General features: G+C 51.8%; 1 protein-coding gene and 1 long non-coding RNA gene across 2 annotated transcripts in view; one reads left to right on the top strand and one right to left on the bottom strand.

Moving 5' to 3' along the window:
- The window catches only part of NUGGC (nuclear GTPase, germinal center associated), a 39,649-nt gene extending 18,783 nt beyond the window's left edge, over positions 1 to 20,866 (top strand). Inside the window, exons 8-27 of the mRNA XM_081204242.1 lie at positions 921 to 1,146; positions 3,066 to 3,278; positions 3,578 to 3,784; positions 4,537 to 4,718; positions 5,165 to 5,282; positions 6,221 to 6,310; positions 6,491 to 6,610; positions 8,534 to 8,756; positions 8,942 to 9,075; positions 10,717 to 10,902; positions 12,219 to 12,370; positions 13,698 to 13,857; positions 14,158 to 14,266; positions 14,744 to 14,877; positions 15,272 to 15,383; positions 16,212 to 16,408; positions 17,354 to 17,460; positions 17,806 to 17,905; positions 18,690 to 18,738; positions 20,701 to 20,866. Coding sequence (XP_081060368.1) covers positions 921 to 1,146; positions 3,066 to 3,278; positions 3,578 to 3,784; positions 4,537 to 4,718; positions 5,165 to 5,282; positions 6,221 to 6,310; positions 6,491 to 6,610; positions 8,534 to 8,756; positions 8,942 to 9,075; positions 10,717 to 10,902; positions 12,219 to 12,370; positions 13,698 to 13,857; positions 14,158 to 14,266; positions 14,744 to 14,877; positions 15,272 to 15,383; positions 16,212 to 16,408; positions 17,354 to 17,460; positions 17,806 to 17,905; positions 18,690 to 18,738; positions 20,701 to 20,846 — 2,965 coding nt within the window. The 3' untranslated portion in view covers positions 20,847 to 20,866. The remainder of the gene's footprint in view (positions 1 to 920; positions 1,147 to 3,065; positions 3,279 to 3,577; positions 3,785 to 4,536; positions 4,719 to 5,164; positions 5,283 to 6,220; positions 6,311 to 6,490; positions 6,611 to 8,533; positions 8,757 to 8,941; positions 9,076 to 10,716; positions 10,903 to 12,218; positions 12,371 to 13,697; positions 13,858 to 14,157; positions 14,267 to 14,743; positions 14,878 to 15,271; positions 15,384 to 16,211; positions 16,409 to 17,353; positions 17,461 to 17,805; positions 17,906 to 18,689; positions 18,739 to 20,700) is intronic.
- LOC308593217 overlaps positions 1 to 22,893 on the bottom strand; it is a 285,688-nt gene that overhangs the window by 107,424 nt on the left and 155,371 nt on the right. The gene's annotated exons all lie outside the window — the stretch shown is intronic.

Here is a 22,893-nt window from a genome sequence, read left to right as displayed (position 1 = left end):
CTTGTAAAGACACAAGAGAGATCCACTAGCCTCTTAGCTCTCCATGCTCTTCTGAACCAAACAGCCTGTCCCCTTCATCTCCTCTTCTGAGCAAATCCCTCTCCCTCTTGCCAGTGCCTCTGAAGGCAGCCTTGGCTTTATACCGGCTTCTGCACATGCAGACATTCCTTTGAGGAGGAGACCGGCTTAGGCCCTTTGGGCTTCTTGGCCACCCAGGGCAGCTGGCGTGATAACCCTGAACTAACCCAGACATTAGTAGGGGGGAATTGTGGGAATTTTCCAGAGTCACTCAGAGGATGATGAGGAAGCTGAGGATGATGATCAGAGTTCGGATTCCAGCTCAGTGGGCGGTGCTGCTGCTGATGTCAGCGACAATGATGACACAGCAGACTACAAGAGCGCAAAGGCCTCAACCAGACCATCTGATGGGTCTGACAATGAACTGGAAGAACCACTGTTCACCATTGGCCACTTTTCTCCTAAGAAAGGGGAGATGAGTGCAGGCGGCTTGCCTCTAGTACGCAGATCTGAAAGGGCCACAAAAGGCAAACCTCCAAAGAGATTTGCTGATGAGTTTGCTAAGACGGCAACTGCTGTTCTTAGTAGCTCAGAGAAGGTGTGGGAACCTTCAAGCTTCAAAGAGGTGCAGGAATTAACCTCTAAAGATGCTGAACCATGGCTTAGTGCCATGACGGCTGAAGTTGATTCCTTGAATAGGAACCAAACCTGGGACCTGGTGCCAATAGTCCCAGGAATGAGGCTGGTTGGGCTGCTCAAGACACGGGTTCTCCCATTTCCCACATTACACCCGCAAAGATAACTGTTTGAAAAGGTAATCAGACTTCAATGGAATTTGAACTGTGTGCGTATTAGAGTGAAGCTGCTGGTTGCTGATGCTTCGTTCTCTTTCTCCCCTGAAGAGAGCAGGTTGCGTCTCTCCAGAAGGTCACCCGGATGCCCCAGACCCACATTGCGGTGGTGGGCAACACGGGGGCAGGGAAGAGCTGCCTGCTGAACGCCCTTCTGGATGAGGAGGCCGTGCTGCCCACCTCGGCCATGAGAGCCTGCACCGCCGTGGTGGTGGAGGTCTCCCGGGCGGACGGGAGCAGCCCCTACGAGGCGGATGTGGAGTTTCTCTCCCGAGAGGTAGGTTGGGCGGCTGGGGGGCAGGTCCCCCCCCGGCTCTCTTCTGCAGGGGCTGGTCTCCTGGGTTGGGGTCCGTGGGGGCACCGGAGGCTAAGACAACCTGGAAGGGGCTAGTGGGGAGCGGAGGGCAACAAAGCAGCCTGGGGTTGTTATGGAAGGAATTGTAAATAAGACTGCCCCAGTATCATGTAATAAACGAAAATCTGCCCTTATTCCCTTATGGGGGACACAAGAGCCCTTATAGAGTCCTTTGTAGGTTCTCCATCGGTCAGAGAAAATAACAGAGGCCAAGCAGAGAATATTGAGAAGCAAAGCAGCTCGTAAGCCTGATCTTTATTGATCTGTTGCAACAGGGTGCCCCCTTCACACGCAGGAGAAGGAGGAGGAAGACCCAGAACCAAGGTGTGCCCGCCCCTAAATAGACATTTTAAACTGCCTTCCCTGGTGCTCAAGACAACCCCCCTCCCCAAACATCATACCTACATCACAGAAAGGGCAGTCTACAAAATAATAATAATAATAATAATAATAATAATAATAATAATAATAATAATAATAATAATAATAATAATTATTTCTTATTTATACCCCGCCCATCTGGCTGAGTTTCCCCAACCACTCTGGGCAACTGCCAATCAAGTATTAAAACAATACAGCGTTAAATATTAAAAACTTCCCTGAACAGGGCTGCCTTCAGAAATCTGAGTGCGTTGTTTATCTCCTGTCTGGCAAGTTATCTATTAATGGTCACTTGACTGGATTACGTATAAAGGTAAAGGTACCCCTGCCCGTACGGGCCAGTCGTGTCCGACTCTAGGGTTGTGCGCTCATCTCGCTCTAGAGGCCATGAGCCGGCGCCGTCCGAAGACACTTCCGGGTCACGTGGCCAGCGTGACGAAGCTGCTCTGGCGAGCCAGCACAGCACACGGAAACACCGTTTACCTTCCCACTGTAAAGCGGTACCAATTTATCTCCTTGCACTTTAAGGGTGCTTTTGATCTGCTGGGTGGGCAGGAGCTGGGACCAAAAGACGGGAGCTCACCCCGCCGCAGGGATTCGAACCGCCGACCATGCGATCGGCAAGTCCTAGGCACTGAGGATTTACCCACAGCGCCACCTGTGCTTAATTTTTTTTTATTTCAATCATAATGCCATTAAACAAATATACCGTATTTTTCGTTCTATAACACGCACACGACCATAACACGCACGTAGTTTTTAGAGGAGGCAAATCCGTAGGCATGCCACCTGTAGGCATTTCCTCCATAACACGCACAGACATTTCCCCTTACTTTCTAGGAGGAAAAAAGTGAGTGTTATGGTGCAAAAAATACGGTATTTATTGACAAGCTGCAAGGTGTGCAGAAGATGATCAAGGGTCTGGAAACCAAGCCTTATGCGGAATGGTTGAAGGAGGTGGGTATGTTTAGCCTGGAAAATAGGAAAAGACTGAGAAGGAATGTGAGAACCATCTTCCAATATCTGAAGGGCTGTCCCATGGAAGAGTGAACAAGCTTGTTTACTCCTTCTCTGAAAGATAGGACTCAAACCAGAGGATTCAAGTTACAAGAAAGGGGACTCCCTGTAAACATCAGGAAAGACTTTCCGACCGTAAGAGTTGCTTGAGAGTGGAAGGGTCTCCCTCAGGAGGTGGTGGACTCTCCTTCCTTGGAGGTTTTCAAGCAGAGGTTGGGGGGCTGCTTGCCAGGGACTCTCCAGCTGGGATTCCTGCATTGCAGGGGGTTGGACTAGATGACCCTGTGGGGTCCCTTCCAACTCTACGATTCCGTGATTCTATTTAAAAGTAGCCTTTGCCAACCTGGTGCCCTCCAGACTGGACTCCCAGCTCCCATCGCCTGGGAGTTGCTTTTTGAGTAATTTATCTATTCTGTTCCCCATCGTTCTTTTCCCTCCTGCAGGAGTGGGAGAAGGAGCTGAAGGCTCTCCTTGAAGACATGAAGGACAAGTCTGGCCACCTGAAGAGGCGCTGCCCGGATCGCAAGACGGAAGCTGGGGCCGCCTACAGCCGCGTGAAGGCCGTCTACGGGAGAGTCGATGAGCTGGAGAAGCTGGAGGAGATGCAGGACGTGACGCAGCACCTGGGGACGGTGAAGCACGTCTGCGCTGAGACGGCAAGTGAAGCGTTGATTGGCGTGTGCCTTTGAAACTCTGAAATCGGCTTTGTTGCATCAGTGTCAGCAGAGAAGACTGGCTTTCCATCAGGGAAACCGAGTCCTCCAGTTGAAGGGCTAATGGTGGATCCTGCATTGCAAGGGGTTGGGGGAAACTCAGCCAGATGGGCGGGGTATAAATAATAAACTATTGTTATTATTATTGATGGCTCTTGGGCTCCCTTCCAGCTTTTTGACTTGTTCCAGGCGTATCTTGAAAAGGCAGGTTTCGGATGCTGACCTCCCTGCTTCCCTCGCAGGCGACAGAGTTCCGCGCCGCCATCGAGAGGTTCATTGATTCCCGAACGGACAATTTGCGGGAGATGAAAGGCGGGGAGTTTTGGCCCATTGTGAAATGCGTCCGGATCCGTCTCGCCAAGGCTGAAGTGTTGAGGACGGGGGCTGTGCTGGTGGACTTGCCCGGCGTCCGAGACGCCAACGCGGCCAGAGACAGCGTGGCCAAAGAGGTGGGGAACTGCTTCCGTGTGTTTGTGGGTTGGACAAGCGTTTGTTCAATGGTCCCTTTAAATTTGAAGGGTCCACAAGATGTGTATTTCTTCAAGGGCCAGAGCAAATAACGTGACCTAGTTTTACAGCTGTGAAGCAGTATAGCAGGTGATGTTAAGTTATGTTAATTAAGCTGTTGGGTATAGTATATAAAGAGCGGCACCTAGCTCTCTCAGTTCCCTGGCAGATGGGTGATGCTTATTGATATACAGTGGTACCTTGGGTTAAGTACTTAATTCGTTCCGGAGGTCCGTTCTTAACCTGAAACTGTTCTTAACCTGAAGCACCATTTTAGCTAATGGGGCCTGCCGCCACGCCACCAGAGCATATCTGTTCTTATCCTGAAGCAAAGTTCTTAACCTGAAGCACTATTTCTGGGTTAGTGGAGTCTGTAACCTGAAGCGTATGTAACCTGAAGCGTATGTAACCCGAGGTACCACTGTATTGTAAAAGGAGATTTTGTTTTTGTTATTAAAACCTAGCAAAAGTTACTTTTGCGTTCCTTGTAATGTGTGGTCTCCCCAGCACGCCTTCTTCAGCGCAACTAATCTGCAAAAAGCCAACATCTTTGCTCTCCTGGACCCCGGAGCGTTTCTCCCTGGCATGATCCCGGTTGTGTATCGTTGCTTTTGCTCAAACCGCCAGGTTGCGGGTCTGCTGCGTGTCGGCAGAGCCGCCTTGGCTTAGCAGACGCTTCCTTCCTCCCCCGCAGTACCTGAAGAACTGCCGTGCCGTGTGGGTGGTGGCAAGCATCACCCGAGCCGTGGACGACAAGACGGCGAAGGAGACCCTGAGTGCGAGTGTGCGCAGGCAGCTGCTGATGGACGGCCTGTACGGCAGCCTGGCTTTTGTCTGCACCAAGTCGGACAGCTTCAACATTACAGATATAGTCAGGTAACCTCGGTTTGTGCTCCTCTGTTGTGGATGGGCAGAGAGAGGCACCGTAGATTGGCACCCCCAAATCACACAATGCTCTTTCTTGGCCCTTGTGAGCTGCTGTGTTGATGATTTAAAGATCCCAGGCTGCCTGGGCATTGAGCTTGGACCATAAAGGGGGGGGGGTTGGCTTGCTGCTTAATGGCCAGTGGGACAGAGGATGCTCTGAGACAGCCGCCCTCCCAGGTGTTTTGGACTGCAAGGACCATCAGCCACAGCCAGCCTTGCCAGTTGCCAGGGATCATGGGAGTTGTAGTCTAAAGCAAGTGGAGGACATTGAGCTGTTGGGTAGCCTAGGATTCTGTCATCCCATCGGTGCTGCTGGAAAGCTAGTGGTTAAAGTGGACTCTCTTGTGAGGAGGCTTGGCTCCCCCTGAAAGTGCTCAGTCGCCCGAATCTTGCAGGAACCTGGACTTGAGAAGCGAGATTCAGCCCATCGAAGATGAAGTGAGAGAGCTGGATAATCAGAAAATGCAAGCCGAGAGGGAGAAGGAAAGGCTCTATGCATCTTTGCAGCAAGAGGTTTGTAAAAGCCACCCATCAAAGTGGTTTGCCCCTGGCCCAGCCGGATGTGCCATTTCAGAAACCTCCTTTGCTCCCCTGCTGAACCAGCTGCAGCAAGAGATTCGCAGAACTGCAGAGTTGGAAGATGCTGAGGGTCCTGAGCAAAGCTCCCTGCGTTTCTCCCTCCCTTAAGAGGCCCTTATTCCCACTGCCTCGCAGGGTGGCCTTCTGGCTGTCTCTTGGAGGGCTGGATCGGGGCCCAGGAGACCAGCCTTGCTTGCCCCTCTTGAAAGACAGCTCCTTCTGTGCTGGGAGAGCCCAAACTGCACGCCTCTCGACGGAGCCTGCTTTTAAGGTTTGCGAGATGAGCAGACGGAGAGCGGGAGATGCTACTGATGTCTCGCAAGGCCCATCGAGTCGAGGGAGCGCCTTCTTCTCCAGGGCCATCTCAATTTTGTATTTTAAAAAGAACAACTCAGAATTCAAATTTGGCACCGAGCAAAGCAGAATTCTTTCCCCTGTGTGAATTGTGTGTGTTTGATTCCTGCCAGGGCTGGACCACCCATGAGGCAAGGGGAGGCAGCAGGATCCCTGGGGCAGAGGGTCATGATATAGATCTTTATTCTCTCTTTGTTCCTGGTGTTGATCTTCGCTCCCTGCTTCTTCCCTGGCTGGGCGGGGGGGGGGCATTTTGTGGTTTGCCTCAGGTGGCAAGATGTCTTGGGCCGGCCCTGATCCCTGCTAGGCTGGATATTCCTGCAACCCTGGGTAATGCCGCATGGCAACAAAGACCCATCGTAGCGCCAGAGACGTGCTTTCTTCCTGGGGAGGGCTCAGAGGCAAGACGAAACCCAGTTTCTCTAGGCTAAACTCTTGCCAGGCCTTTGGGGCAGCGGCTGCTTTTTGTTCTCTTGCTATCACAAGCCACCGATAACGCTCTGTGTGTTTTTGAGCAGCAGCCATCGCCGTGGGAGAGACCAGGATGCGATGCCTCCGACTCAGCCTGGCTCCAAAGACGCCACGACCTTCTGGAGAAGGAGTTCAGAGTAGGTCTTGTATCTTGCCACCTCCAAGCCCAGGCACGGCTGCTTTTCGTCCTCCTTGTTTCCCCCTTGCTTGGGAAAGCCCTCCTGGTCCGTCTGTCCCCCCCCCCCGCAACCTTCTTGTGGTTGTAGCTGGTTTTGTTTGTGCCTCAGTTCCCCCCTTGTTGCTTCTCTCCTGTCTAGATCAGTGCCTTGCAGAGGCAGAAGGAGGCGAAGCTCCGCGAGATTAGCCTGATCTGTGTCCGGGCCCGGAATGAGTATTCCAAGGAGCAGATTCAGTTGGAGTTCAGCGCCAGCCTGGAGGTAGGACTGAGTCGCTGGGGTGGAGGAGCGAGGGGCTGGCATTTGCTTTGCCTGGTGAGGCAGCCTTGGCAGCAGGTCCACAGGGGCATTAGCCGGGGGGAGAACCTGCTGCACAAAACACGCATGAAACGCAGTTGAGGTGGGGGCCGTCCTCCCATGCCTGCAGGGTTCAGGGCTGCCTTATGGCAGGTGGAGCAATATTCTGCTCCAAAAGAGTAGGACCCAAACTGACGGAAAGAAAGGAGATTCCTACTAAACATTAGGAAGGACTTTCTGACCTTCGCAACCCACAGCGGTGCGTCTGTGCACGCGCGGGTTGCGATTCTGTGTTTCTGCGCAAAGCATGATTTAGCGCTTCTGCACATATGCGACCCCCGATACCCGGAAGTAACCCGTTCCGGTACTTCCGGGTTTCGGCTGGTCCATAACCCGAAAAAACTGAAGTGTCTGTAACCCAAGGTATGACTGTATTAATACCAGAACAATGTTTTTTAATGTATTCCTTCACGCAAGTCCACTCCTCTATCAGTTTTTGGTCTGACTGGCCTCTTACCACTGCTGTAAGTCTTGCTAATTCTATGTATTCACTAAATCTTATTTGCTATTCTCTTATTGAGGGAGTTTTTTATCCCAATTTTTTGCTATAATCATTCTGGCCACAGCGGTTGCATATAAGAAAACTTTTTTCCTAGTTTCAGGAATGTTAGTCGATAAAATTCCCAAGAGGAACGCCTCTGGTTTTTCATTACATGATATTTTAAGCATTTTTTAAAGTTCCTCTTGAATGTCGCTCCAAAATTGTTTGATATATGCACACTCTCACCACATATGATACATTGTTCCTTTCTCTGTTTTGCATCTCCAGCACAAATTAGATTTTGAGTTATAAATTTTCGCCAATTTAACCAGGGTTAAATACCATTGGTATAGCATTTTCATTATATTTTCTCTAATTGTGACGCAGGCTGTGAATTTGATAACATATTTCCATAATTTTTCCCATTGGTCTAATCGAATCGTGTGGCCTATATCTTTGGCCCACTTAATCATAACTTCCTTCACCTCTTCATCTTTTAATTCCCATTCTAATAATTATACATTTTAGAGGATATGTTTTTAGGACTTTTTAATAACTCTGTTTGTAATTTTGATTCTTCTTTGCCAAATCCGGTAATCTTATCCTGCTTGAATAGGTGATCAATTTGGTAATATTGTAGCCATGTATTACAATATTGGCTAAGTTCTTCATATGGTCTTAACCTTAATTTGGTCCTTGATCTTCTTTTACTAATTGCTTGATATGTGGCCCATTTTCCTTCCATATTTTTCTTTTTAACAGATAATACCTCTAATGGTGGTATCCACCATGTTGTTTTGGGCTCTAACAATCTTTGATGTCTTTCCCAGGCTTTATATGTTGTTGTTGTTGTTTAGTTGTTTAGTCGTGTCCTCCTCTTCGTGACCCCATGAGCACGCCAGGCACTCCTGTCTTCCACTGCCTCCCGCAGTTTGGTCAAACTGAGGCTGGTAGCTTCGAGAACACTGTCCCGCCATCTCGTCCTCCGTCGTCCCCTTCCCCTTGTGCCCTCCATCTTTCCCAACATCAGGGTCTTTTCCAGGGAGTCTTCTCTTCTCATGAGGTGGTCTTGGGGCCTCAGCTTCACGATCTGTCCTTCCAGTGAGCACTCAGGGCTGATTTCCTTCACAATGGAGAGGTTGGATCTTCTTGAGTCCATGGGACTCTCAAGAGTCTCCTCCAGCACCAGAATTCAAAAGCATCCATTCTTTGGCGATCAGCCTTCTTGATGGTCCAGCTCTCACTTCCATACATCACTGCTGGGAAAACCAGAGCTTTTACTACACGGACCTTTGTTGGCAAAGGTGATAACTACCTTCTAATAATGGTAGAGCTTCTTGTTGTAGGACATGACCAGGAAAGCAGCATCTCCTGAGAGCGAGGAGGACGGTGACGAAGACCTGGAGGAAGGCGATGCCACCAGGTCGGACTCTGGCAACGCTGGGGAAGTTGAATCCCTTCGCGGCAAGCTTCAGGTGTTCACGGTCAGCTCTACGGAATATCTCAAGCTCTGCGGGAAGCTGATCAGAGACGGCCAGCCTCAAGTCTTCCACGACCCCCAGGACACAGGTACTCGGAGGGGGGGGGCTACTTCCTCGGGAGAACAGGCTGCCCTCTGCAAGTCAGATGCACAAACCAGCGGCCGTTTGCGGTGGGTGGACCCCATCCTCTTGCCGACACGCAGGGCGCCTCTTCCGGAATATGAAGGAAGGTGCGCCTGCTGTGTGTTGATTCCCCGTTTTCCTTTTATCCAGAAATACCGGCCTTGAAGGCGTTTGCCATGCGCACAGCCTTGAAGCACAGCCAGGGGGCGGCCGAGAAGCTCATCCGGGACTTGGCTCGGGTCCTCAGCCAAATAGTGAATTACCTGACCAGCCAGAGAGCAGAGGTGAGCAGGGCCAAAGGCTTGGGAACGGGCTTCTTCCTCATGAAAACAGCAGTGGTTAGAAGCTTGCCTGTAGCAGAACGAGCACCAAAAGCTGTATTTCCCACCGCAGGGCTTGTCCGCACTTCTGCTGGAGCCACGCCTAGGAAGCCGGCGTTTGCGTGGTTGTCCCCTTGCTGAGCTCTGCTCTTTAGCGATGGATCGGAACAAATGGCTATCGGGGGAGAACCCGAATTGCCCTTTGCTCCAATTGCGTGCAGAAGGGAAGAAGAAGTGGGACAAGTGGAGATGAGCCCTTAGACACGCTTGCCTCTGGCATTCTCCTGTGGCTCAGACTTCAATCTGAGCCAGAGAAGAATGTCTTAGGCCTGGTGTCCTACTACAGTGCTAACACGGTTCTCGAACTTAATCCGTTCCAGGAGTCTGTTTGACTCCTGAAACCATTCGAAAACCTAGGCGCGGCTTCCGATTGGCTGCAGAAGCTTCCTGCACTCGCGTTGGACGTTTGGCTTCCGAAAAATGTTCGCAAACCAGAACACTTACTTCCAGGTTTGCGGCATCTGGGAGCCAATTTGTTTGGGAGCCAAGCCGTTCAGGATCCAAGGTACCACTGCATAACCAAGCGCTGAGCATAGGGCACATTTCCATTCCTTTCCTGCCCTGCCGCAGAATCATTTGCAATGAGAGGTGCATTCTCCTGCAGCCAGAATAGCGTCCGAGGCCAGGAGGTGGCAGGTGTGAATGGAAGCCTGGCGGGCAGAGAGAGAAGACCCTGCTGCATTTCCAGTTAAATAATAATAGTCTGGGGTCCAGCAGCGTCCCATTGGGGCTCAGGTTTCGGGAAAATGAATTGCTTTTCCCCAGAGCTGGCTAAGGGAGTTCCCTCCACCCCTTGGTAGGCCCTCTGTGGCCTGATCCTGCAGCCAGGCTCTTCCACTGTTCTTAGGAGGGCTTGGAAGAAGGGTGCAAGGTGACTTGTGCCCTGCAAGGGTGCAACTCGTCATCCTCAACCTGCGGAGTCGCCTCTCGGTTGCTGCTTACGGAGAGCCCTGCAGCCTCTCATATCCCTATACCAGCTGCACTGGCTCCCGGTGGAGTACAGGGTCAGGTTCAAGGTGCTGGTTTTAACCTTTAAAGCCCTATGCGGCCTAGACCCTCGTGCCTATGGGACCGCCTCTCCTGGTATGTCCCACGGAGGAGCTTACGATCTTCAAACAAAAACATCTCAGAGGTCCCGGGCCACAGGGAGGTTAGGCTGGCCTCAACCAGAGCCAGGGCTTTTTCGGCTGTGGCCCCGATCTGGTGGAACGCTCTGTCCCAAGAGACTAGGGCCCTGCGGGGCTTGACATCTTTCCGCAGGGCCTGCAAGACAGAGCTGTTCCACCAGGCCTTTGGCCAAGGCACAGCCTGACCCCCTCTCTCCTTCAGTAATCCTCACAGAACTCTAGCCCAATAGTTGCCATGGATTTGATTCTGAATTGATTTTAGAATGAATTTCAATTAACTGATTGTGATTTTATGTAAACTGTGTTACTTTTACTGTTAGCCGCTCTGAGCCCAGCTTCGGCTGGGGAGGGCAGGATATAAATAACATTTATTTTTATTTTTATTTTTATTATAATTATTATTATTATTCCTCCCCAGACCGACATCCAGGAGAGTGTGTGGCAGTCCCTGCAGCAGCTCCCCAGCCTCCTCCAGGAGGCCATCGACGGCAGCCTCCGCGACACCCGGCACTGCTTGGAAGGCCTTCTCTTTGCCAGCCTGGCCAAGGGCACCAGCCGGGCCAAGGAGCTGTGCCAGGATGTCGTCAGGAGCTGGGGCTGCCCTGTAAGTCAGAGCTCCTCTCTTCCTGAAAGCCTTGTGTGCCACAGAAAATGTGCGGAGGGAGACCAAGCTGGTGTTGGCCGGCGTTTTAAAAGATGAAGCCCTTTTTAAACAGCAAGTCCCAGGTCTTGAGGCAGCAGCAACCACATTTATTGTGTGTTCGTTTCTGCTTAAATATGATGTTGATGCAGAGCACTCTGCCCCCCAACAATAATGCTTAAATGGCCACCCACCCCACCCACCACTGACTTAGGGGAGTCCAAAGTATCTTGGGGTGCCAGGCTGGGTAAGGCTGATAGAAGCAAGGCAGGAGGGAAGCCTGGCCTCCGCTGCTGGCTTAATTCCTCCATTTTTATGATATAGCGGGATACAGACCCTCTTCTAAAGAATAATATACAAAAGCCAGACCGCTTTGCAAAGGGCACGATCCATCAGGATCCTTTTAGCGCTGGCTGGAATGGGTGGGCATCCCGTGACGCTGAATGTTGGGAGACTCGGGAGAGAAAAGGGAGTCCTCCTTGCAGCACTGCTAGGCGTGGGAGGCAGCGACAGCTCTGAATATTGGTTGGGCTCAGATCCTGCTCGTGTTGGGATACTGCCAGGGAGACAAAGGCCAACATGTCTCCACGTCTCCGGACAATCCATCAACCTCTGGTAGAACAGTATCAGTCAATTAGCAACACAAGCCTCAGAAATAGTAGTCGACATGCCAGGACTCGTTCACGCCCTTTTCGCAGAGCGAAAGATGCACCCAGGAGCGCAGCATATATACAGCTTTATTCAGCGTTGGTCAAAACAAAGGGAAAACATGACTGCCTGCCTGCCTGTCGAGGCAACAGAGTGAAAAACGAAAGCTATATAAAACAGAAACTTCCTGTGAGCCGGAAGTACTCAGGCTGTGACTCACGACAGCCTGTCCCCTTTTTAAGGTGGAACGGAAATATCCTAACAGCTCGCTGGTGTCCCACAGTATTCAGCCACCAGAAGAACAAGATGCTGGATTGATGGGCCATTGGCCTGATCCTGCAGGCTCTCCTTGCATCTCCTGCTCCTTTCTGTGGGGCTTAGGCAGAAGAGCCCAGAGTGTCATGTGCCCAAACTGGGGGTGGGGAAGGGGAGCCACCCAAAGGGAGCGCCCACCCTGCGCCTCCTTGGTTTGGCGACTGCCAGGGAAGGCTTCTATTTGTGTCCTTGAGTTGGTCGTCTGATTCTGTGGTTTCCCCCCCATGCTTGTGATTGCTCTGCCTCCTGAGAACATCCCCGCCCAGCCTTGGCCAGCTCCGCTTTTCAAGCCACGCTCTCTGTTCCTCCCTTTGCAGGTGAATGGCTACCCACATGCCACATACCGGGCCGTCTGCAACCACCACGGTCTCTACGCCTCTCCGACCCTCAACTGCGTGGTGGATTTCAACAGCCACCTCGCCAAACCGATCTGGGAGGCCCTGGCTGGGACGTGGAACGAGGTCTTCAAGTATGTCCCATTTTGCTCGGGGCAGCCGTGGGAATGAGGGGCCAGGCTTAGGTGTCCTCATAGTATTAAAAGAGACGCGGGTGGTGCTGTGGTCTAAACACTGAGTCTCTTGGGCTTGCCGATCGGAAGGTCGACGATTCAAATCCCTGCGACGGGGTGAGCTCCTGTTTCTCTGTCCCAGCTCTTGCCAGCCTAGCAGTTCGAAAGCACACCAGTGCGAGTACAGTGGTACCTCGGGATGCGAACAGGATCCATTCCAGAGCCCCGTTCACATCCAGAAGCAAATGTAACTAGCGACGGCATGTCTGCACATGCACGTGTTGCTTTCCGTCGCTTCTGCGCATGCACGTGACATCATTTTGAGCGACTGCTCATGCTTGAGCAGCGAAACCCGGAAGTAACGAGGAGCGCAACTCAAACTCGCTCAACATGAAGCATATTCAACCTGAGGTTTAGTCATTCTGGCCACATGACCCAGAAAGCTGTCTGTGGACAAACGCCGGCTCCCTCAGCCTGAAAGCGAGATGAGCGCCACAACCCCAGAGTCGCCTTTGACTGGACTTAATTGTCCTGGGGGCCTTTACCTTTTTTTTTTCCTTCTTTTTTTTTTACCATCATAGAATTGTAGTGTTGCCAGGGGCCCTGAGGGTCATCCAGTGCAGGGGTCCCAGCTCAAGAATCCCTGGCATGTGGCCATTCAACCTCTGCTTGGAAAACCTCCAAGGGAGGCGAGTCTGCAACCTTCTGAGTGACTCCATTCTGTCATCCTCGACATTTAGATACCGCTTCCTATGTGAATTCCCAAAGTGGTTAACATAAAACGCATAAATCAAAGAGGGGAAATGCATGTGCCGCAATTTAAAAATGAAGCATGCCAAGAAGTAGAAGCAGAGAAGCTGTCAATGAAACATTCGGCTAAATATCAATAAATAATGAAACGGAGCGGGATGTGGGTGAACCTTATGCCTGGGGGGGGCCTGTACCCCTCCTCCTCCTGCGCACAAAATCTTCCCTCCCAGCCCAGCCCGCCCTCATTGGCCGCCTGGTCTGGGCGCACAGTTCTGAGGCCAGCTCCAATGGCACCCTTAGAAAAGGGCTGGCTGGCTGAGTTGCAGCCCTGGAGGGAAGAGCTGCGTGGCTGCTGCTGGGGGGGGGGGGCAGCCAGAGACACCCCTACGAGGGTCTCAGGGGCCAAAGGCTGCATGTATGGGACTCAGGGAGGCCAGGGATGGGGAGGTGGGCGCTGTGCCCTTGCAAGGGGGCCCGGAGGAGGGAGGTGGTCCAGCCGGCTCTCTCCCAACCCTCCTGCGCCTGTTCTTCCTCCTAGCTGTCAGCTGAAAGAGTCCATTCAGGGCTTCGCTGCTGCCATCTTGGACAAGCTGAGGCGCTTCTTCAAAGACCTCCGGAAGAAGCTCTGCAAGCACAGCGGGGTGGCAGCTGCAATACACACCATTCGCCGCCAGCAGATGGAGGCGGCTTCTGCGAGGGTGAGGCTGGGGAAGGGGGGGGCTCTCTGCCTCGGTTGCCCCTGAGGTCCAGGGGGGGCGTTATTAGGTTGTGTTTGTGTGCTGTTGTTGTTTCGTTCTTGCTTTTATTCTGTATTTTGTGGTTTTTTATGCTGCAAATCGCCCAGAGATCTACAGATGAAGGACGGTGTGCAAATTTAATAGTTGTTGTTTTTTAAAGTGAATTTGCAAAGACGTTGGGGTCCTGTGGGGCGAGTGGTGGGTTTGTGAGGGACCACGTGGGTCGGAAGGCTCATCCAGACTCCTGAACCCTTCTCTCAGTTGCTCAACTTCACTCTGAGTCTGATGGATTACATCACTGAAAGGCAGAGGAGCTTTTCCCGCATCCTGACGCCAGAGATCCGGAAACACATGGAGCCAGCGTACGCAGGTGAAGAATGGCATAGAAGGGCCGGGGAGGGGGGTGCTGCTGGCCGAGATGGCTCTTGCTCTGCCCCCCCCACGGTGGGAGGCAGCTGGAAACCGCAGGGGGGGAGATCAGACCCTGCTTTGCGGTTTCCCACAGGATGCGGGACTCAGTGAGCCCCTTTGGCCTTCTCTTAAGCTCTTATGGAGCTTCCTGATCCAGAGGCAGTCTGTCTAGATTCCTGCATTCCTATAACAGCCACTGAGAGAACAGGGTGCTGGACCAATGGGCCACTGGCCTGATCCTGCAAGCTCATGTCCTTATGGGAACCCCAGGAGGAGAGAGTGCTCAAAGCGTGATGGGCAGTCTCTGAGGAAGCTGGGAGGGTTTTGCACTATGGTAGGATCCGGTCCATCAAGGAAGTCTTGGGGGACAGAGTCGGGGGGGTCCCACGTGTCAGGGCTCTGCGTTGTGCTGATGTGCCACGTGCTTCCCCTCCAGCTTGCACCCAGATGTCTGGCCCCGGCTACTTCCAGCGGATGAAGGCCTGCATGGAGCATTTCATCAGCACGGAGAAACACGCCGTCTTCGATTCGGCTGCAAACTTGCTGCAGGAGCGGCTGAAACTGCTGCAGGTGAGTTTGTGGGCCGTTCCAGAGAGCAGAGAAACCCTAGTGGAACTTTCTGGGGGTGGCGTCTTGCCTTGGCGCTCTCCCCTCATTCCTCTGTAGGTCTCCAACCGATAGGATGATTGGTTCCGCGCTCCCTTCTCAGTCGGCAGGAAACCGGAAGTCAAGGACCATAGAATTGTAAAGGGGGGAGGGAACCCGAGGGTCATTAGTCTGCGATCTGCCAGGGCCACAGGATCTCCCCACCTGTCTCTCTCTGTTGGAAGGAAAGCCCCCGTGTTGCGCGCAGGTGGCTCTGAGTGCCCCCTCCGCGCACTCATAGCGGGGCAGGCGGTAGAAGGAGCAGGGAGGGGGCGGCTTCTTGGGCCAAGTGCCTCAGTGCAGCGCTGTTTCCTTCCAGCAACACATCGGAGCGAGGTTTCAGGATTTGGCCCAGGAGCTGCAGACATCCCTGAAAATGCAGCTGGAGCCGCTGCTGAAGCCTGTGCAGAAGAACGCAAAGATAACCTCAGGTACGGCTGTGTGTGTCCCCCCCCCCCGCCCCCAACCATGGCACCCCCTGCCCTCAGAGGGACATGCAGCCTTGATGCTCCAGGGGTGGAGGCAAGTTTTAGAAACTCCTCTTTCCAGGACCATCTTCCGTTGAATCCAACCATTCTCTGGGAAAGTGCAAGTGGGCGGCTATTAATGTGGGGTTTCTGCCCCTTGTCTTGGCCTGGCCTGCGTCTTACGATGCCCTGCTGTGTCACTGGCATCTCAGGTCTTCTGGGCATCTTGGGTCCCTTCCCATTCTACGATTCTATGATAATCGGTCCATGAGGGAGGAGCACCCAACCTCTGCTTAAAGGCCTCCAAGGAAGGAGAGCCCCCCCACCTTCTGAGGGAGCCCCTTCCACTCTCAAACTGCTCTTACATGCAGACATTGGAGCTTCTTAACTTCAGCAGGTTTGCTCCGAGTAGGGCTGTGTTTCATACCACCTTATATACGTAATAAGCGTTAGGAAAAACAGAGTCCACGGTGTCTGGTAGCCAAGTGGGGGCCGCCTTTTCTTATGCTTGTGGGTGGGAATCTTGCCAAGGGGTGAGGGGGGGCATTTCCTGCGCCCCTGCCACACACGTGGCCCACTTCTGTGCCTGAAAAAGATTTGAGGGTTGCTGATTCTTGGACGTAGTTCGGATGCACCTGTTTGGCTCCTAAGTCTTTGCTTGCCAGGGGAGGGGGAGGCTGTGGAAGACCCCGGGGAAGAGAAGGTGTGTGGGGTTCAGGTGGCCATGTCTGGGTTCGTGGGGCCTTAAGAGAGAGATTAACAGGCTTTTTGGCTTCCTCCCCCCCCCAACAGAATTAATGACCATCTGCACCAAGGTTGACAAGATTTGTAGGCGCTCCTGCGTCAGTTACATCCTTCCCTGCCCCACACAAAGAGAGGACAGTTTCCCTGAAATGAGGAGGGGCCTGCAGGGGAGTCAGGATCCCCCGAGCTCCTTGGCCACATGCGTGGATGTCCGGATCGGAGCCGTCTCTCTCGCACCCGTCCAGGTAAAACGAATTAACATCTGATACCCTTTCAAATGTGTTTCTGCAGGGACGGGGGTTATTGGTTTGCTTTCGTCCTGGTTTTTCTTATGTGTTTTGCTTTTTTTATCTTGCGTTTTTGTGTTGTGAACTGTTCTGAGATCTGCGGGTGGAGGGTGATGTACAAATGCAACAGGCTGAGCCTTGGGGCGAATCCCAGAGGAGCCCCTTCTGTGCCTCCTGCCCCAAGCAGGGCACCCACTTCTCTGCCTCTGCCTGATTTTGCTTCCCCACCTGAATTCGGATTCTTTGTGTTTTGATCGGAGGGATGCTCCAGCATCTGTTTTGGGAAACAAAGCCGCAGGTTAATCAGAATTTTATTTTTTAAAAACGTTTCTCTACGTATATTTAATTGTAACATAGCACAATATAACTTTGTGTAACTCACTATACAGTTGTACCTCAGTTTAAGAACAGTCCAGTTTAAGAACGATTCAGTTTACAAACTTCGCAAAACCAGAAATAGTGTCTCGGTTTGAGAACTTTACCTTGGTCTAAGACCAGAATGCAGGGTTAAACCACAGAGCCTAGGACTTGCCGATCAGAAGGTCGACGGTTCGAATCCCTGCGACGGGGTGAGCTTCCGTTGCTCGGTCCCTGCTCCTGCCCACCTAGCAGTTCGAAAGCACCTCAAAGTGCAAGTACCACTCTGGCGGGAAGGTAAACGGCGTTTCCGTGCGCTGCTCTGGTTCGCCAGAAGCGGCTTAGTCATGCTGGCCACATGACCCGGAAGCTGTCTGCAGACAAACGCTGGCTCCCTCGGCCAATAAAGCGAGATGAGCGCCGCAACCCCAGAGTCGGCCACAACTGGGCCTAATGGTCAGGAGTCCCTTTTTACTCAGATGTTTAGAAACTTTGTATGCTCCTTAATTTGTTTTAATCCCTTCTGTTGCCCCTCAACCCCCTCAGGTGACTCTGTACCCGTACGGCTCCAAGAGGGCAGGGGAGAAGAAGCACAAAGGCCCGGCCGCAGCGCCTGGGGCAGGATGTGGCCCTGCCGGGCTCCCCTCTCGGAGGTAAGCTGCTCTAGAGGAATTCCTGGCGGGTAACAGAAACACAAGATTTTAGAGCTGGGGGGGGGGAGCTCAAGGGTCCCAGAACCACAGCTAAAAAGACTCCAGCTGCAGGAACTCCTCCTTGCCCTCGAAAGGGGCCAGATCCAGGGCGCTTGACGCGAGTTGCTGGTCTGCCCTGGGACTTGCTAGGAGAGCCCCGGCCTGCTCTTGGGCCATTCATCCATGTTAGTCAGGAGAGGAGCTGGGAGGGTGCGGAATGGGAGGAGACCCCCCCCCCTTGTGTTGGACGTGGAGGGTGGGGCTCATGCTGGTGCCTGAGCTCTTTCCCAACTTGGCTTTCTCCAGCTCCAGGGGGACCATGGAAGCCAAGCCGGGGACCTCCCCCCCGGCCCTGGAGGGCTGCCAGCAGGAGACCGGCCTTCTCTTCGGAGCCCCTCCGCCCCACGTAAGTGCTGCCCTGGGACCCTGGAACTCTGGTTGAAAGCGTCTTCTCGGGAGGAGGAGTCATAGTCATTATTATTATTATTATTATTATTATTATTATTATTATTATTATTATTATTTTATTTATTTATACATACATACCCCGCCCATCTGGCTGGGCTTCCCCAACTACTCTGGCCGGCTTCCATCAAAATATTAAAATACTGTAATACATCAAACATTAAAAGCTTCCCTAAACAGGGCTGCATTCAGATGCCTTCTAAAAGTCTGGCAGTTGTTGATCTCCTGCAGCCCTTGAACCTGCGGGCCAGGATCCCTTTTAACGGTGCAGAGTTGACCTGTGGAACTCCCTTCCACAGGATGGCCCCCAACTGGGATGGCTTTGAAAGAGGATTGGGCAGATTCATGGAGGAGGAGGCTCTAGATGGGCTGCCCTTCGTCACAATGGCTCTGCCCTTCCTTCACCATCAAAGGCAGCAGCAAAGCTTCTGAATGCCAGTTGGCAGAAACCCGGGGGGGGGGAGGAGGTCTTGTGCTCAAATCCTTTTTGGTTGGATGGAGAAAGATTCTCTGGGAGGCTAGTCAGAGTCATAGCTGTCAACGTTTCCCCTTTTTTTAAGGGAAATTCCCTTATTCCAAATAGGATTCCTTGCAAGAAAAGGGAAAAGTTGACAGCTATGGTCAGAGTTCTTTTTTTTTTATGGCTTCAGATGACTTGAGAACCATAAACGGCAAACAAAACCCCCTGCTTTTCTCCCCCCCCCCCTTGTTTCCTGCCCCTCCAGGTTCCTGTGAAAGTGGAAAGTGAGCAGTTTGCTATTCCCGGTTCTGCAGGTAAAACACACAAGAATTACTTGGATGGAGTGAAGTGGGCGGCACAGCAGTTTCTGACAGGTGTCCGTCCAACCCCTGTTTGTAAATGGCCCCTTTCCCAGGGAGGGAAGTTTGGCAGGAGACAAGGGCTGTTGTTTGGCTTCAAACAATTGGCATGGACTCAAAACGAGGACTCTGGGCTTATTAGTAGTTATAAGGGGGGGGGGTATTTTAAGGGGGGAGGAAGCCTTCATGGGGGGTGGAAAAAGTCCTGCCTTTGGACAGGACGGGGCCTGTGTGCTGCCTGGCGAAGGAGAGGGGAGCCCCCACTTGGGTTTTGGCTCAGTGGTCCAGTCTAGTGCTAGAAAGCGGGGGGGGGGGGGGAGCCTAGGCCAGGGAGATGGTGGTGGTGATTTCATAAAAATTATGCACAGCTTGTCTGAGGGGGAAAGAAACCCGTCAAAGTTTACGGGACCCCTCTCCTGGTCTGCCCCGCAAAGGACCTTAAGATCCATAAATAACCATAGTTTAGAGGTCCCGGGCCCTAAGGAAGTCAGATTATCCTCCTCCAGGGCCAGGGCCTTCTCAGTGGTGGCTCTGACCTGGTGGAATGCTCTGTCCCATGAGACCAGGGCCCTGCAGGATTTAACCTCCTTCCACAGTGCCTGTTAGACAGAGCTATTCCGCCTGGCCTTTAATTTGAATTCAGCCTGATCTTTTATTTCCCTTCTCTTCCCTCCCCTTTTTATGAAGATCACCCACTCTGAGACCCCACAGCTAATTCTCCCCTGGCCTCCTCACTGGCCCAAGTAGGACTAATTTAGCCAGCTAACCCTGGGGATCATCTAATGTTTATTGGGTGGATTTTCCCCCTAAATTGATTTTTGATTTTATTGTTATTCACGTTTTATTCTGTATTTTATGCTGTTTTTTGTAGCATCAATTAAGTGTTTTCAATTTGTTGTTAGCTGCCCTGAGCCCAGTTTCTGAACCAGGAAGGGCGGGGTATAAATAAAAATTTATTATTATTATTATTATTATTATTATTATTACGCCAGTGTGGTGTAGTGGTTAAGAGCGGTAGTCACGTAATCTGGGTAACCGGGTTCGCGTCTCCGCTCCTCCACATGCAGCTGCTGGGTGACCTTGGGCCAGTCACACTTCTGTGAAGTCTCTCAGCCCCACTCACCTCACAGACTGTTTGTTGTGGGGGAGGAAGGGAAAGGAGATTGTTAGCCGCTTTGAGGCTCCTGAAGGGGAGTGAAAGGCGGGATATCAAATCCAAACTCTTCTTCTTCTTCTTCTTCTATTATGGTTTGCAAAAAAATATAAACCACTTAGAAGCTTTAACTATAATTTAATGGTGTAAAGGTATAGGGACCCCTGACCATCAGGTCCAGTTGTGGCCAACTCTGGGGTTGCAGCGCTCATCTCGCTTTATTGGCCGAGGGAGCCGGCATACAGCTTCCGGGTCATGTGGCCAGCATGACTAAGCCACTTCTGGCGAACCAGAGCAGCGCATGGAAATGCCGTTTACCTTCCCGCCAGAGCGGTACCTATTTATCTACTTGCACTGACGTGCTTTCGAACTGCCAGGTTGGCAGGAGCAGGGACCGAGTAATGGGAGCTCACCCCGTCGTGGGGATTCGAACCGCCAACCTTCTGATTGGCAAGTCCTAGGCTCTGTGGTTTAACCCACAGCGCCACCTGTGTCCCAATTTAAGCAAAAGACTAAAAACAGATTAAAACTCACACCAGCTTTCTAAGCATCTGGGCTGGCTTGTCGGAAGAATGTTTTAGCAGACACTGGAAAGAATTTGGGGGAAGCGCCTGCTTCATATCAATGGGCAGGGAGTTCCGAAGTTGTAGGTGAAGCCGGGAGACGGGTTGTGTCCCTACCTGGGATTTTAATCGCCTGCAGGCCATCACTGTGCCGTGCCCATGCAGCCTCATTCCTCCTTCTCCTCCTTCTCCAAACGGCAGGTGTCCTCCACGTCTGGGCCGAAGAGGGACTCTGGGGGAAGCGTTCGACTCTCAGCGCCGAGAAGGAAGAGGCGAGTGGGAAGCTGAAGGCTGAGAAGATGGAGACGGGTCCTCGCCCTGCCGGTGCCCCCTGGATGACCCACTGAGGTCTCTTGGGTTGGAAGCCTCCTGCCCTGTTTTTCAGGAGCTGCCCTTACAGGACGAAATGGGGGGGCAGGGAAGGAGCCCTGGTTTTCTTGCACCTTTGCCAGGGGGGGTCCTGTGTTTTGCCCTCTACAAGCAGCTACAAAACCTTCTGGTCACTCCCACACCAACATCTCCCCTATTTTGAATCTCCTGTCTTTTGGGGGTCTCAGTGAGGGAGATCCACACACTTGCCTTGGTTGGTTTTTCAGCAATCTCTCTCTCTCTATCTCTCTATCTCTCGCTCCAATATCTGCAGTTGAAGCGGACAGCAGCCTGCAGAGAAGGCATTCTGACCAGAGGAAGCCTTAAGGACTCTCCATTTCCCGCTTGCCTTTCTCGCTGTTTTTCTTCTCCTCTTTGCCCTACAGACCCTTTCAGGGGTTTGTCTGCCTGGCAGCTGAGTAGAGTTTCTTTATTTCCAAAGCCAAATATTTACACCACTAAGTGCTCCTTAACTTTTGTGGCTGTCAGACTCTTTCTGTTTGCAGGGCTCCCATCGCTCCCCATTGCCATTTTTCTGGCATCCTTCACTTCTGTCTCTGCCTCCTTGTGCTTCTAAAACAAAAGTTCTAAGAATTCCCTGGCTAGTTAACTGAGGGTCAGCAACTGAGCAGCCCAGTGGGGGGTGGGACCCACGATTGGAGTTGTTTATTATTATTATTATTATTATTATTATTATTATTATTATTATTATTATGTTACTACTACTAATTGTATCCCACCTTTTCCCCTAACAGAGATTCAAGGTGGTTTACAGAGTAAATCTGCATTATTTTGAAAGTTGCATGAAGTTTTGCATTAAATGTTTGATGCTTGACACATTATTTGGCTCTTTGGGGGCATCGGGTTCCAGATTAAACTTCCTGGGAGAAACAGCACCCAAAGGCCTCACCCCCACTTTGCTCTGCCCTTTCCAGGCACAGGTCTGGGCTTTCCAGGAATGTGTGCTAGCGGGTTTTGTTTCTGTTTTTGTCCTGGTACTTTCACTGGGAAAATCCATATTTCACCATGAATTGGAGCCCACAGCAATCCGCAGGAAGGCCATTTGCCGTTTGCTCTGATTCAGTGGTAAAATGCCGATTTTCCTGGGGAAAGCACTGGAGGAAAAAAGAAACCGCTCAGACACAAACCTGGGAAGGCCAGACCTGTTCCTAGGAACAGGGCACAAAAGGGAGTCTGATGAGCTCAAAGATGTGATTCAGGACATTTACAGGACTAATAAAGCATGTTTAGTAACATGAATGTCTGCTTAGTGGTTCTTGTTCCCACCAGGCCCACCTTGTCTGGGTGTGAATCAGGCCAGAAGCGGTGTGGGTTGGCGATGGGGGCACCATGAGGGCAGCCATGATTCTCCTGCTGGCACCTTAAGGAGAGAAAAGGTGGTGGCAGCAGCATGTATTCCAGAACAAGGTTTTCTTCTTGACTTCAACTCAGTGCAACAGGTGAAACAGGTTCCCTGATCTGGATACAATAAGGAGCGTGGAAACCTATAGAGTCCAAAGGAAACAGTTGGCAGAGTCAAGGGCTGGGGAGCTTATAGAAGAGCATAGTCGGAAGGGGCCCCAAAGCTCATCCAGTCCAACCCCCAAGTGTGCTCGTGTTACTCGTGCCAGAGGACTCAAGTGTGTCGATCTCCTGCCAACTTTGCACATCTTCTAGCACCTTTTGCCATTTTGCATTTCTTGGTAGTATTGATCTGATGTGCAGAGATCTTTCCTATTCTACTTCATTCAAGAGGGTTCTGGAAGCTTCTCTGCGTAAAAGGAAACAAGCAGAGGGTTCATGATGTTTGGGTTATTCCTTCTGGGAAGCTGAGTACAGGTGGCTTAAAGTGGTTCTCTTATCTCTTCTGTCAAGGCGCTTGGGTTTCACTTTCTCTTATCTTCCTTCTAGTGTGATGTTCTGTACATAGTATATATAGTGTTAAGCTTTAGTCTTATGATAAGTTATTGCAAGTTTAAGTGAAGTCTGCTGCAACTGGATTTCTAAGGACTGTGCCAATCCTGA

This window comes from Podarcis bocagei (genome assembly GCF_964188305.1).
Source record: "Podarcis bocagei genome assembly, chromosome: 8".
Classification (NCBI taxonomy): Eukaryota; Metazoa; Chordata; class Lepidosauria; order Squamata; family Lacertidae; genus Podarcis; species Podarcis bocagei.
The sequence above is the reverse complement of the archived record's forward strand: the minus strand, read 5'-3'. Positions and strand labels throughout refer to the sequence as shown.